This window comes from Folsomia candida, unplaced genomic scaffold (genome assembly GCF_002217175.1).
Source record: "Folsomia candida strain VU population unplaced genomic scaffold, ASM221717v1 Fcan01_Sc006, whole genome shotgun sequence".
Taxonomy (NCBI): Eukaryota; Metazoa; Arthropoda; class Collembola; order Entomobryomorpha; family Isotomidae; genus Folsomia; species Folsomia candida.
This window is the reverse complement of record NW_019091198.1, coordinates 6,272,367-6,286,910: the sequence shown is the minus strand read 5'-3', so window position 1 is coordinate 6,286,910 and position 14,544 is coordinate 6,272,367. Positions and strand designations below refer to the sequence as shown.

At 38.6% G+C, this 14,544-nt stretch overlaps 1 protein-coding gene across 16 annotated transcripts in view; it reads right to left on the bottom strand.

Annotated features, from left to right (window-relative positions):
• Positions 1–486: 486 nt before the first annotated feature.
• The window catches only part of LOC110851398 (twitchin), a 68,708-nt gene continuing 54,650 nt past the window's right edge, over positions 487–14,544 (bottom strand). For 15 of the 16 annotated variants that reach the window (XM_035852911.1, XM_035852912.1, XM_035852909.1 and 12 more), the window contains 36 exons: positions 13,798–14,255; positions 13,689–13,714; positions 13,386–13,604; positions 13,242–13,298; positions 13,048–13,155; positions 12,788–12,952; positions 12,381–12,696; positions 12,267–12,292; positions 11,943–12,170; positions 11,789–11,863; positions 11,394–11,696; positions 10,450–11,295; positions 9,478–10,355; positions 8,986–9,308; positions 8,456–8,893; positions 8,329–8,360; positions 8,106–8,235; positions 7,896–8,029; positions 7,625–7,783; positions 7,431–7,479; positions 7,210–7,307; positions 7,081–7,135; positions 6,775–7,001; positions 6,628–6,683; positions 6,277–6,511; positions 5,973–6,169; positions 5,696–5,873; positions 4,168–4,224; positions 3,474–3,571; positions 3,239–3,392; positions 2,841–3,143; positions 2,626–2,748; positions 2,143–2,301; positions 2,018–2,056; positions 1,826–1,939; positions 487–1,739 (listed from right to left, as the gene is read on the bottom strand). In XM_035852911.1, the coding sequence (XP_035708804.1) occupies positions 1,534–1,739; positions 1,826–1,939; positions 2,018–2,056; positions 2,143–2,301; positions 2,626–2,748; positions 2,841–3,143; positions 3,239–3,392; positions 3,474–3,571; positions 4,168–4,224; positions 5,696–5,873; positions 5,973–6,169; positions 6,277–6,511; positions 6,628–6,683; positions 6,775–7,001; positions 7,081–7,135; positions 7,210–7,307; positions 7,431–7,479; positions 7,625–7,783; positions 7,896–8,029; positions 8,106–8,235; positions 8,329–8,360; positions 8,456–8,893; positions 8,986–9,308; positions 9,478–10,355; positions 10,450–11,295; positions 11,394–11,696; positions 11,789–11,863; positions 11,943–12,170; positions 12,267–12,292; positions 12,381–12,696; positions 12,788–12,952; positions 13,048–13,155; positions 13,242–13,298; positions 13,386–13,604; positions 13,689–13,714; positions 13,798–14,255 (7,269 nt within the window). In that variant the 3' untranslated portion in view covers positions 487–1,533. The remainder of the gene's footprint in view (positions 1,740–1,825; positions 1,940–2,017; positions 2,057–2,142; positions 2,302–2,625; positions 2,749–2,840; positions 3,144–3,238; positions 3,393–3,473; positions 3,572–4,167; positions 4,225–5,695; positions 5,874–5,972; positions 6,170–6,276; positions 6,512–6,627; positions 6,684–6,774; positions 7,002–7,080; positions 7,136–7,209; positions 7,308–7,430; positions 7,480–7,624; positions 7,784–7,895; positions 8,030–8,105; positions 8,236–8,328; positions 8,361–8,455; positions 8,894–8,985; positions 9,309–9,477; positions 10,356–10,449; positions 11,296–11,393; positions 11,697–11,788; positions 11,864–11,942; positions 12,171–12,266; positions 12,293–12,380; positions 12,697–12,787; positions 12,953–13,047; positions 13,156–13,241; positions 13,299–13,385; positions 13,605–13,688; positions 13,715–13,797; positions 14,256–14,544) is intronic. The other variant, XM_035852913.1, reaches the window with a different exon arrangement.

Sequence of the window (14,544 nt, the reverse complement as noted above, 5' to 3'; positions counted from 1 at the left end):
ATATGTGAGAATTGAACCATTAATTACGTACATCTCATGATGGTATTGTAAAGGAAATGACAATTGTTTGTACTACTGCTACCATTAAGCTAAACTGGGGTTCAAGAGTTGTATCCCGTGTTATCGTCATGTTTTTCCATGCTTCCAAGTACCAAAGAAGCACTCTTCAGTCTTAGCTTCATTTTGGATCGTGTCATTTCACTACTAAATATGTACATCTGTACTGATATTACCACTACTGCGTGCATTCCTCAATATCAACGTATGAAGATTGACTTTAATGTATGTAGAATAGTTGGAATACCAGACCAACGATCGCGTATTAAAAATATTGCTGTCGTTAATCGACAGGAAAGACTTGCACAATAACTTGTCATATTTAGAATTAGTATGCATTGTGAGAGCTGCACCGAGGAGATGATGCAGAAATTTAGGATTAAGCATGTTACTAGTAAAAATGAATTGGAGTCAAAAGCAAAGAAAAAATAAATTCTTAACCCTTGTTTATTTACCGAGAATAAAGTTCACAAAATTCAGGTAAATATTATCTTACACTAGGTAATTACTTGTAGCTTAAATGTAGGATTTCATTTTGTGCATCGAGCAGTCAATAGTGTTTGCAGAAATTGATGACCGATTGATTATTTTTGGACGGTGCTAAATCATAGTGACTACGTAAGGAAGTAATTTGTCAATTGTTATTGAGTTCATAACACTGCTGCGTTTATTTGACTCTGATTTGGCAAGATCTAATCCTAAAATAGTAGATTGTGCCGTTGTATGTATCCTAAATTTACTTATGTTAGCATATTTACAGTCACAACGATGATAAGAAAATTAAGTCGTAGACGCGAAGACCCCTAGTTTTGCTCATTATTATCAGTTCCAATGGAAGACAGACGTGTGTGTTGCAGTATTGTAGTAGTAGAATATTGGACATTTTTGGTTTTGTTGTCAAAATATGTTACTAAAATATGGTACAAATACGTGAACTCTTCTGTTGCATGGTACGTAAGTGAGAGTACATTTTTATAAGCATTTTACGAAGAAGGCAGTGAGTAGCAGTAGTTAATGGACATTTATTTATTGGACACCAGTGTCTCGGGCGTTGTTGTTGGTCGATATGTTGGACGTGGCAGGACGGCGGTGGAAATACATTTACTGTGGTGGGAGGAGTGGTGTAAACACTAAACGTATCGTAACTATAGTGCGTTGACAAAACATTTAGCGTAAAATAATAATAAACATAACATTCGCTCTCTTTAAGAAACCAACCAAGCAAGTTAACTGGTATGCATACGTATAAACGCTCTTCTCAATCATCAATTCCACAGGAAATGGAATAAACTCATGTATCACTTCTGGTCAAAAAAACACTCATTCCTCTTCTCCGCATGCACCACCATTGTAATACCAAGTCGTTTTTAACCTACAGTTTCTTAATGTCACGAGTACCAATTTGAAGTGACTAGATTATTTACATCATAGTGACTAGACAGAGGCATAGCGCAAACCTTTACGCTCATGTTGGGTTTATGATAAGGGTGTGCTGGATGGAACTACATTGTTGGCAAATGATGCAATTGACACTCCTTTCTTTCCTTCCACTTTCACTGAGTATTGTCCCATGTCACTCGCTGCACAATTCGAGATTTCGAGTTGGAACTTTGTTTTTCCGGGGGCTTGAATGTGCACTTTTGCTGTTTCTGACAATGGTTTACCGTCCTTGGACCATTCCACTGGAGGAACCAAAATTAAATACAAATGTTATTTAAGAGTTGTGTGAAGTATGGAGACTTTAAGAAGAAGTGGTAAACTCTCTTACCTGATTGAGGAGCTTTCTCTACCTCACAAGAAAATGTTACACTTTCTCCTTCTTTGACTGTTGCAGATTTTGGGAATGTCTTGAAAGATATGCTCTTTTGTTCTTCGTTAGGAACTATAGACATAATTAACACAGTATTTATGAGGCAAACAACAGTAATTATAATGAAGCAAAATTTTTTGAAGTACTAACCAACAACGATTAATGTACAAGAACTAAATGCTTCTCCAGCTGCGCCAACCACAATAAAACAATTTAGTTATTTTATAATTGGTAACAACAAATGATAGGCAGCACAAATGAATCAAGAATAGTACCGTCGTTGAAAGCTTCGCACGTGTAGGTACCCGAGTCTTCAGGGAATATTTCGGAAATCCTAAGAATTCTATTTTCTCCAGACGATTCGTATTGGAAGTCTTTGCTGGGTTTGATTTCTTTGTCATTATGTAACCATACTACGTCAAATTTATCAGTTCCTGTAAAGCATACAAGATTAAAGCTTATGTTATACTTTGCGTCTTGTAAATTTATACTACGAGGAAACTTTTATTAAAAAAGAGAATAATATACTTAAATACTCAAATAAATAAATATTTGGGTAATCCATAATTCATGTCACGAAAAATGTTCACTTTTACCCCCTCATCCTTCAATTTGTTACGGATTAAGCAAATGGAGCAAATGGAATTGTGAATTGTGAAATGGAATTGTGAAGCAAATGGAGCTGTCACGCCAACAGTTACCCCCCCCTTCCCCTCTTCTGTGACATCATTTATGGATCACTCCTTGAGGAAACTTACCGATTATTCGGCAACTTAAATTAACAGGGGTGGCATCCGGAACTATGGCTGATTGAAGGTGACCAACAATTACGGGTGCATTGTCTGTTGAACCCTTGCCTGCTCTTTTACCTCCTTCCATGGCTACATAACCAACCAACCAATTTAGTTTTAAATATTAATATTTGGATAAGTGTAATATCATAATTACAATTATGTAAGATAATACAACTTACGAAGGACTTTAAGGGAACAACTGGATTCAATTTTTCCAACAGAGTTTGTAGCTTTACAAACGTAAGTCCCTTCATCTTCAGGGAACACTTCGGGAATGGTAAGGGTCGCGACACGATTTCTATACTTTAATGCCACTGCTTCTGAGGACACGAGGGGTTCTCCGTTTCTGGTCCAACTAACTTGTGGCTCAGGGTCTCCACTAAATTCGCAAGTGATCGCAAGAGCTTCTCCGTCTTTTACTGACAAACTAGCTGGCATAGCTTTGGATACCCCAGGAGCGGACATTCCGCTATCGGTAGGCACTACGTATTAATATTCAAAGGTGTAAAATTAGTATGTACGTATTTTCTGCAATCGCCTTCTTATTTGAAAAACACATGATGATAATTACGCTTACAGTTAAGTTCTTGTGTGGTGGACCTCGACCTGGAAGGACTTCCGGTTGCGTCCAATGTTTTTCCATAAGGTTTTGCAGTCCTACTCGGTGTAGATGGGGCTGAACTTTTGATACCGTTTACAGCGGGAGTGGAGATTCCAATCGTTGCAGCAGCCTGCATAAATATGTAAAGTTAAAGAATCTGTTGTCTTACTCGGTACCTTTACAAAAATAGTAGTGGTAAAACAATACTAACTTTCTGGTTTCCATAAGTGGCTCCAGAGGATCTTGTGTCAGCCACCGGTTTCGCTACTTCTTTTGGTCGTGCGGGCGTCTCGGGCATGTATCTACGGTCTGTAGTCAATTCAAAAACAACATTTAAGTCCCAAAAAATCATTATCTTGGATATTAAAAATCCATCATGGTAAATCAACGAAAAATTCCATCAGTGTGGGATGGATTGGAGCAAAAATCAAAACTTATGAGAGCAAATTTAAAAAGTATGTCACATAATAAAGATCTGCAAAAAATGATGGCAGTACTAATCGCTAGTCTTGACCACGAAAAATCATCACGCTTTTGGAAAACCATCTAAATAACTTTCTATTTAGCATGTAATAATTTAACCCGGCGAAAATCTAAAAAAAAGTTTTTGAAAATGTAAAACTATTCAAACCTATTTTTTAATCATCATAAATTCACCACGTCACCTTTCTCTTTTCTCGCGTTACAAACCCTTGATTTGTACAAGGACTTAACAAACTCAGTAGTGTTAAAAACAATAAAGATCTACTTGGATTTTGTACTACTACTCAAATTTTGAAGCAGATAACATTCCAGCATTACAAAAAAGCTCATGCTTAAAGATGCAAAAGCGGAAAACGATGATGCAAAGGGTGAAAGCAATACGTGAGAAAATACATAAACTACACACAAAAAGAGAAAGTTACCTCCAGAGTGAAGTAAATTATGGGCAAGCTGGTGTTGTTCAGGAGTGGATGAGTCCCCTAGAAATTAATTGAGTGACAGTCAGTGACTGCAACCTAATTTAATCTAAACTATGCGACAGGAATGTGCAAATGTCCGATGATGCGGTGGTCTTGTGTTGAACAAAGGTGTGGCAATATGGCAAAGAGAGGTATCAACATGGAAGAGAAAGCCAATCAACACCCACACTGATCTTCGTCGATATCCTGCGTTTAACGTCCAATCCGGGAAGACCTCCAGGGATCGAGAACGATGTCCAGATAGACAGCGAGGGAGTGAAAGCAATCTCCGCAACTTTCACATGACCACAACCACTCTTTTTTAAAGTGGTTCATGCCACTATGATTCGGACTACTACTGGATTCTTAAACTATCGAGTGCTAACAAAAACTGAAAGAGAAAACTAGCGAAAGTTCAGCATCACATTGTATAGTGAAAAAAATTATACCACAAAAATAGCATTCATTTTCAAAACAAAGTACTGGCATCATCAAAATAAAAGCCCCCACACAAATAGGCAGCCAAAAATATTACAAATCAAAGTGCAGTTTATAAAAGGATGTGTGATTATTGAAAACAGAAGGGGGTTTGAAAAGCAAAATCATACGTGGTCCGTGTTTCAAGATTTACGGTCATATCTACTACATCTCACGCTAACAATTGTCAAATACTGGCTTTTTTGGGGGGAGCGAGCGGCTCGGGAAAGTCGGGAAGCACGGTAATGTCTGTAAAACTAAGTAGCTATTTAGATATAGGATATTATGCAATATGATGGGGAATATGTGCATTAGAAAATTATGAACAAAGCAGCGTTTAGCATTTTGAAGTTTCATTTCAAGATTTTAAAATAGCATAGCATAGATTTTATCATTGTACGTCAGTTTATAGATGTAAATCGTAAATATTCGTATCGTAAAGTAAACATTTAACAGTATCGAGTATTTTAGCTTTTCGTTGTCGTTACGAAAGTTTCAAAAGTGGTCGGAGTGAAAATTGATTGGAAGCAGGCAGGCACTAATGGAGGCAACAAGGGCAATAAATACATCTTGGAAAGTGGGTCGGGGAAAACTTTCATAGTAATAATAAGGAATTAAAGTGGGGTCTTTGGCAGTATTGGAGCAAAATATTCTCTGGTCTGAGCAAGGAAGCTTCAAAATAAACTTTTGCAATGGGACAACAAATGAAGGAAAAGCAATCAATCAGGAGCATTTCACAACGATAAAAAGCTAAAAAGCTATGGGATGAACAGAGGACTGCTGTTGTTGTTAGGATATCATTGGCAAAATAACTGTCAATGTGACCAGATAACGACAAAATTATTCAATACGGTATGTACAGTTTTGTAGCTTAATTTCGGTAGCACTGATTAATTTAAATGTAAAGGAAATGCATGTAGAGAAAATATCAGAACACTTAAAGTTGTAAAAAAGTGTAACATTGCAGGTTGATAGTAATAAGTGAATTTTTAGGTATAAGAATGCCATCCTTCACCTTCTACAATGACTACACAAACAGTTTCGTCACTTCCAAGAGGGTTTGTTGCAACGCAGCGGTACTTTCCAGAGTCGTCGGGTTTGCAATCCAAAATTTCCAGTGTTACCACACCATCAGCATGTGTCATGGTGTAGTCATTCTTGCTCAATTCCCTGGTTCCTTTGAACCATTTTACCTAAATTGAAGATATCGAGGAAAAAATTTTTAACACCCGCTGCAAATTAATAATTAGCACCTAATCTAATAATTATCAACATTGGGCAATATAACTTACAGTTGGGGTTGGTTTTCCACTCAAGCAACACAGCAATTTGCATGCTGGATGATGGAATTGTACGACACGAGGTCGCAAGTGGAACGTAAAGCAAGGAGCGGAATCTCGCTCTTCTTGCCAAAATGGTCGAACCAGTGGTTGGCGTCGTCGTACTGGGGCAGTATCTGGCCTGTATGCTGGAATTTCTTTTGGGACAGCTAGAAACAGGCCATGACTTTTACCATAAATTGTCTGTGCCATGTATGCAGCGTACGTATAACGTGATACATTTATAAATATCTGTAAAGACATCAAAATCACTTACGTTGCACATTGAGGAAAACAATTTCTTCTCTGAATCCATAATGGTTCTCGGCTCTAATTACAAATTCCCCTCTATCTTCCAGTTTTACGCGATTGATAATGAAAGTATAATCTTCTCCTTGATAGCGTTTCATGAACTTTACGCTTTGCCTCAACTCGGAGTTGTTGTGATACCAAGTGAGTGTGGGTGTGGCAATTGCAATTACTCTGCATGTGAATTTTGCACTTTGACCCTCCTGTGAGAAAACAAAAAGAACCGTTACTATTTTATTCTTTACACTTTAAAACATCAAGTTTGTCCTATTTTTGAACAACACATATGATTAAGCATATTAGTCAGAAAGAGACTCACGTATGTAAATGTGCTTCTTGGCCTGATCACAAATCTTGGAGCTGCTTGTCTACGATCTGCAAAATGCTCAAAATTATTAGTATTCATTCATGGCCCTTTTTTAATCTCAAGCTCGACAAATTTGCTAAATGGGAAATAAAACTTTACCAAAGTATGCGTCATGTATTCTGTATTTCTCAATTTGAAGTTTTCTAAGGGATGAATATTCAGCGAGATGGCCAAGAGGAAGAATACAGTCGTCCCAGAATGGATATTTAGCTCGGATTTTATCTCGTAACGCCACAAATCTAGAGTTATCAATGGGTTGCACTCGGCCGGAATGATCACCAGTTAGCCACGAATGTTGCAAACATTCATGTGATGTCATCCTTTTCCTATTTAGTAATGAGTAATAAATAAATGGCCGTGATATTAATGGCTCCTAAATACAATCCAAAACTATTGTGAACTTACTCTTTGTTCTTAATAAGAAGGTGGCGAATAAAGTCTTTGCCTTCGTCAGAAACATCTAGAAAGGAGGGTGACATTATCGTATAGTTAATATATACATATATCCATCCATAATATATATTTTTTTCAAACCAGCAAATGCCTCCTCATCAAAGTCCCAGTCGCAAGCTTTCACATTCTTCAAGGTATCAATGTCATTTTCTCCAGCAAATGGTGACAAACCACTCAACCTATTTATTTAGGACGTTATTTATTCAATCGTTAATTAGCTTCTTGGCCCAAGTTGGGTTTGAAACATCAACTCGTGCTCTTTGGGGGACTTAATAATTGGGTTTTAAAATTAAAGCACTTACAAAACATAAGCAAGAACACCAACGGCCCACATGTCAGTGTAAAATCCAACTGAAATTTTAACTAATTTGTTAAAGATGACAAGAGTATTTCTTCTAGGTAAATAATAAATTAGCAATTTATTATGAAAAAAATGAGGACAAGTTAACAGTTCTACCAAAGTCTGCATCGTAGACAAAGCTTTCGCCCTAATTACCTGGTTCTCTCTCGACAATTTCAGGTGCGGCAAACTCAGCCGTACCAGTTGAGATCTTGACCACTTCATTAGGGTCTAGTCTTGTGGCAAGTCCAAAGTCAATCAATTTGACATTTGTGCTGGATTTTGTCTGGCACATAATATTTTCGGGCTTAATGTCTGCAAATCAAAAACATGCATGTAAAATACATTATGAAATGAATAATATGGAGCTACTTGTACAAGTAGACCGCAAGTTTAGGTACATATAAATATATAGATATTTCAAAACCTAAGTGGATAATATTTCGTTCATGCATATGCTTGACGCCTTCACAGATTTGTCTCATGTAATTGATAACTTCCGCTTCGGACATTTGGTATCCCTCCGCAGTTATTCTTTCAAATAGTTCTCCACCAGAAAGGCTAAAAGTAATAATTATAACAACTTAGTAAAAAAATGTTCTTTAGAACCGATAAACTTAGAAAAAATAAAACTTACAATTCATAAATTAAGACCATTTCATCGTCATCCTCAAACGCATCATGTAGATTAATGAGTTTTGGATGATGTAATTGATTCATAATATCGATTTCTCTTCTAATTAATTCCTTTTCTAAGGAGTGGGATACTGCAAAAATAAGAGGAAAATGCGTGTCAACAGATGCCATAATTTTATATTTTACAAAGTATATTTTCCAACATGATTTAAAACAACACTTACCAGGAATGAACTTTGCAGCAAAAATATGACCACTGAAAAGTAAAAATATTAACATTAATAGTTTCTACATAAAGAACACATGAAATACACCAGTCGGTGCAAGATTTTAATTAATCGGGCGGCCTACGTCTTTCTCTCACGACAACGGTGTACAACACCAAAAGCTCCAGTGCCGATTTCTTCCAATATGTCGTAGTCGTCGTACACACTGGAAGTCTTGATTTCTACAGGCTGAGGAACGTATTTGGAATAAATTGAGAACACGTATTGGTCATAGTCTTTGGGCTTCTCGTCACTGCGGCCTCGGATTTTCTTGCCAGACGCATCCACTTCATACTCTTTCTTCTTCTGCACCTTCTTGGTCAAGTCTTTGGTTCGCACTATGTTTGTGGTGTCCGAAGCATCACTTCGGCCATAGACATTCTCAGCGTAAACGCGGAATTCGTAGTCGTGACCTGGACTCAGAGCAGTCACTTGGATAGTAGTCAGTCTTGTAAACCCAACTCGGATCCATGAGGTCATTGGGTGCTCTCGTTTCTCTACTAAATAATTCGTAATAGCTGATCTGTTGGACAATAGAGTAAGAGAGTATATAATAATATATCGAAACCATAGTATTTGCTATAATCTGACGAGGGTATTAATTAATTAACTCACCCTCCATCCCATCTAGGTGGAGACCAAGTCAGAACTAACGTGTCGGTTCCTATACTTTCTACTATCACATGACGAGGAGGGTCAGGACGATCGCTAATCTGGATTTTGAGTATAGCAGAATCCATTCCGAGATCATTTTCAGCTAATATGGAATAGGGGCCGTTGTCGATTTGGCTAGAGTCTGTGATTGTCAGGACGGCGTGTCTTTCTTTAACCTCAACATGGAAATGACCACCAGACTCAATCTTTTCGCCTTCCTTGCTCCATGTTATTTTAGGCTTGGGAACACCGGTGAATGGAATTTTAATTACCACGTTCTCGCCCTTATCAAAGAAAATCAATGATATTAAAACATCGAAAACCTGCTACACATTCTGGCAACTTGAATAAGATATACTAAATAATTTGTGAGTGCATAGAACTGTATATTTTCATACTCTTTTTATGACTTATACGTTGAATAAATTTGACTGAGAAAGATAAGACTCATACCTTATCAAAGTACGCTGTATCACGGAATCTTGGAGGTACATGAAGTTTTGGAGGCATCATAATTACAAGCTCAGCCCTGGTAGATTTTGCACCAGCTTTGTTAATAGCTCGACACACATATTCGTCCGCATCCTCTCCAAACACGTCATAGACGGTGAGGGTATAGGTTTCACCATCTTGGCTCATGTGGTATTTGCCTCCATGTGATATTTCCCTTGCGCCCTTGTACCAGGTAACATGAGGTCGAGGTTGGCCAGTAATCTTGCATTGGAATTGAGCATTCTTTCCTTCTGTGGCCATGGCGTTTTTAAGCGGCATCACAATTTCAGGGGCAACTGCTGCATTAGGATCGGTAACTTTGACACATGCAGAAGAAGGCGAGGGAGGTGATGAGCCTGCAGCGTTCTCTGCAATCACACGGAACTCGTAGCTGCGGCCTTCCACCAAGTTGCTCACGTTCATCTGGTTTGGTAAGCAAATGGAAATGTTGACCCGTTGCCACGCCACGGTACCAACTTCTCGCTTGTCCACCCAGTATCCCAAAATTCGACTTCCACCATCTGAGGTAGGTTTCTCCCAATTTAGGTGAACAAAATCACCACCCACTTCTTTAATATCAGGAGCTCCAGGCGCGGAAGGAGTATCGAAAGGAGCCTTTGCTTTGATTGGATTAATTCCTTGCAATGGAGGTCCCATGCCATTTTCATTACAGGCCATGACACGGAATAGATATTCTTGCCCTTCTGTCAATCCTTGAACTGTGAATGTTGTTGATTTGACTTGTGATGCAACCTGGATCCAGTGCTGACTAGAAACATCCCTACGTTCTACGACATAATGAGTAATTTTTCTCCCACCGTCATAGCTTGGGATTTTCCCTACAAATAATACAAGAATGTTAGCATTATTCCTTTGATATGTTTCCGTATGAGTATACAAATATACTCATACGTAAATTTCGTAAGTGCTTACATTTCAAGGTGCACATGTGCTTGCTAATGTCAGAAACATCCAAGGGGCCGATTGGGGGGCCAGGAAGACCGGTGATATAAATTTGGAAATTGGCTGATGCAGATCCGCTCTCGTTTCTGAGTGTGAGTGTATAACTTCCAGCGTCATCTTTGCTTAGTTCTTTGATAAAGATGACAAAGTAGTCGTCAAATATTGTGACTTTGATTCTGTTGTTTTCTTTTATTTCTACTCCATCTTTAGTGATAATAAGGTCCATTGGTTGATCTCCAGTGTAAACAATTTTGATTTTCGTATTTTCTCCCTCTGGTAGGTACAATTCGTTTGGACATCTATCAATTCTGGGAGGTGCGCCAATTCGAATTCGTGCGTTTGTAGAACAATTGCCAACTGCATTGTGTGCTTGGCAAGTATAATCTCCATCGTCACCATCTTGCATGTCAGTAATTGTCAGGCGGAACACTCCTCCCTCAACTTCTTGTTTGATACGGACAGATGTTTGAATCTCTCTTCCATTTCTAAGCCATCTTGGAGTCGGTGCAGGAATTCCAGTAGCTTCACATTCCAGGACCAATTGCTTGCCACGTGGAATGGATGTGTTTATAAGTCTCTTGATAAACTCGGGACTTTGTCCTCCGGCAACTTCTTGGATTTTAACTGGTCCATCACAGTTTGCAGGTTCAGATTTTCCTGCAGCGTTGACAGCGAAAACCCTAAACTCGTACTCTCGTCCGTCCGTAAGTCCAGAAATTGTCATATTCAGGTCTGTGACGTTGTACTCATTACATCTCATCCAGAGACCTGCGCCAACCTCGCGTCTTTCAACGATATATCCTGTAATTCGGCTTCCTAAACAAGCAGAAAAGATTAAAATCATGAATTATTTGTTGATTACATCTGTATCTCTTCAATGGCTTTATTATCAATGATATGGCATTTGTACGCACCGCCATCGCTTCGAGGCAGGGTCCAACAACAGTTTGCATATCCCCTTCCGACCTTGGTTATCTGGGGTGAACCTGGTGGGCTGGGGACACCGAATTTGCCTTTCATCTTAAAATGACTTGATGGGAGGGAAGGTTTACTGAATCCTGCAGCATTCTTTGCTCTTATTCTGAATTCATACTCGTGACCTTGTATTAAATTATGAACAACATATGTCGTATCCTTGACCAGATAGTCATTTGCCATTTTCCAGTTTTGATCTTCAGCAATATCTCTATATTCCACTTTATAGCCTTGGATTTTGCCTGTACAAATCAAAACAAAGTGGGTTTTTAATCAAAATACAGACTATGATGCAATGCAGATGAGGGAAAAACGAAGGCGTAAAAAAACATACTTCCGTTATCTCGAGGAGATCGGTCCCAGGTAATGGTGGCAGAACTGGCATCCCAGTCGATAACTCGGGGTTGACCTAGGAGGGTATTAGAAGAATGTTAAACCAAACTCTGTTCATGACGTGAAGCACAAAGTAGAACATTTTTGTATTTTACCTGGAGGATCTGGGACAGTGAAGGGGAACTTGGCAGTAATAGGTTGATCAGACTCCAAGGGTTGACTGATTCCGTACTGGTTCTCAGCTCGGATACGGAAACTGTACTTTTTGTTTGGTTCCAAGCCAATCACATCGTAATTACAACCACGGACAAAGCTGCTGACCTTCGTCCAAGATCCACTGAATGTGTCCAATCGTTCCACGATGTAGTTTGTAATTTGACTTCCTGTTTCGATATACAAAAAATAAAGTCAATTATACAAGTCCAGTTTCACTGTGATTCATCATAAGCATATGTAGATTTAATATTTGGTCAACATACCTCCATCGTCGAGTGGTGGCTTCCAGCTACCATACAGAATAATAAAACGGACGTTTTCATTATGAATTTTACAATTAATTGGTTAACCAAATTAAATGTATAGTTATTACAAACCTTAATGCGCAAGTCTCTGGAGTAATGTCGGAAATGTCGATTGGGCCAACCGGCGGACCCGGCAACCCAACAACCTGAACTCGACATGAGGCTGTGTCTGACCCTTCGCTGTTGACCAATTGAATAGTGTACTTTCCAGAGTCGGAACGTCTTGAACATTTATTAATGTATTTTGTATATCCAGGTTTAGTTTCAAACTTGATTCGGTCATCAGAGAACGTTTCTTCTGCATTAACCGTCCATGTAACCTTCGGGACAGGGTATCCAGTAAATGGAACAGTGATAGTAAATTCCTCTCCAGCAATAACAGTCATGTCTGTTGAAATATAAAAGGATTGCATGTTATTAATGGTGTCGGGTCAATGCTCGGTCATTCACTTTTTCTCCATTTGGGAGATCATACATACCTCGGATGCTGAGATCGCTGGTAATCTTGGGAGCACTTGGAGGTGGTTGGCACATAATATAATCTGAACCCGAACTCCAAGCCCCTTGACCAGCAGCATTAATGGCTGCCACACGGAACTCGTATTCTTTCCCATCTTGTAAATTTGTGACTCTGTACGACAGGTCTGGAAATGAATATATGTTAAAAGTCAATGATCTCATGTTTTCAAGTTTTCATTTGATGTTTTAGTTTATAACAAGAAATAAATACAAAGCTAACCTGGAATGATTTGATGGGACGCCTTGGTCCACACATCTTCGCCTTTTAATCTCTTTTCAATTACATATCCTCGAATAACAGAACCACCGTCGTTTCTGGGTTTAGTCCCTGTTGACAGAAATAAAAACGAAAATATACCATAACAGCACCCAACTGATTGAAATCTATAAAGATAAGGACAGGCAACAACATACATGAAAGTGTGATCGAATCTTCCGTGGTTTCAACAGACCTCGGTGTTCCAGGTGGACCTTGCGATTTAAAAAATATATAACATGTAAGAGAGATACATGTACATATACTCATATATGTATGCATTTGTATAAAACAACAATTACCAGGAACGTCAAATGGATGTTTAGCCTTGATAGGTTCTGTGGTTTCAGCCGGGTCAGAAGTACCGTACTGATTCTCGGCCATAACTCTAAATTCATAGTCTCTTCCAACAGTCAAATTTCGGATGCGACAGTATGTCGACGTTACGTATGAGGACACCTTGGTCCATGTCGTAGTTTTAGCTTCACGCCTTTCCACGACATAGTTGGTGATGTCAGACCCTGTTAGCATATATAAAACACATTGAATATTTGCATATTTAATTCTATGTGAGACTACAATAAATAAATAAATCATCAACATACCACCATTGTCTCGTGGAGGATACCAACTAGCGAATATAAATATAAATTTCAAATTATTAAGACTATTAATTAGTTCATTATTTTTTAAAATGTGCAAATAATTATTTACCTGAGTGTGAGACATTCTCCAGCAAATTCCTCTGCTCTAAGGTTTTCTGGAGGAGAAGGTCTATCTAAAACTCTTACATTTAATGAGCCTGTATCGAAGCCACAAGGATTCTTGACTTGAATCTTATAACTTCCTGCGTCAGTACGTTTAGAGTTTTTGACAACAATACTGGCATAGTCATCTCCAGTTTGAAGGAAAATTCTGGAGTCTGAGTCGTCCAGAAGGCGATCATTGGCGTACCATGTCGCAGTTGGTTTTGGGAATGCAATAAATGGTATGGAAATTGAGAAGTCTTCTCCCGCTCTGACCGTGATATCACGAAGGCCACCAAGGTCCAGCTTAGGCTTGTTGGGTTGCTCTTCAACCAAAATATTATTACTTGGTCTACTAGGCTGACTTCTGCCAATCTCATTGACACCAAACACACGGAATGCATACTCCTCTCCTTCCTTGAGTAACTAAAAGAAAAATTGAGAAAAAAAATCATTATATGTATGGCCTCTTTTCTTTCGTTTTCTAACTTCGTAAAGAAGACTTGTAAGTTAGTGAATCACCGCCACCACAACCACTCGCATAAGCAATCGTCATTTCAATTTGTGCTAAGAGTGTTGCCGTTGCAAAAAAAATGTCTAATTTTCAACGTTTGGAAGGAATTATCAACGACATTAGCGATTTCACAGCTATTTTAAAACGTGACCCCAGAGTTCGTGTTCCGTTGATTCCGGAAATTCAAAATGTTTGGGAATG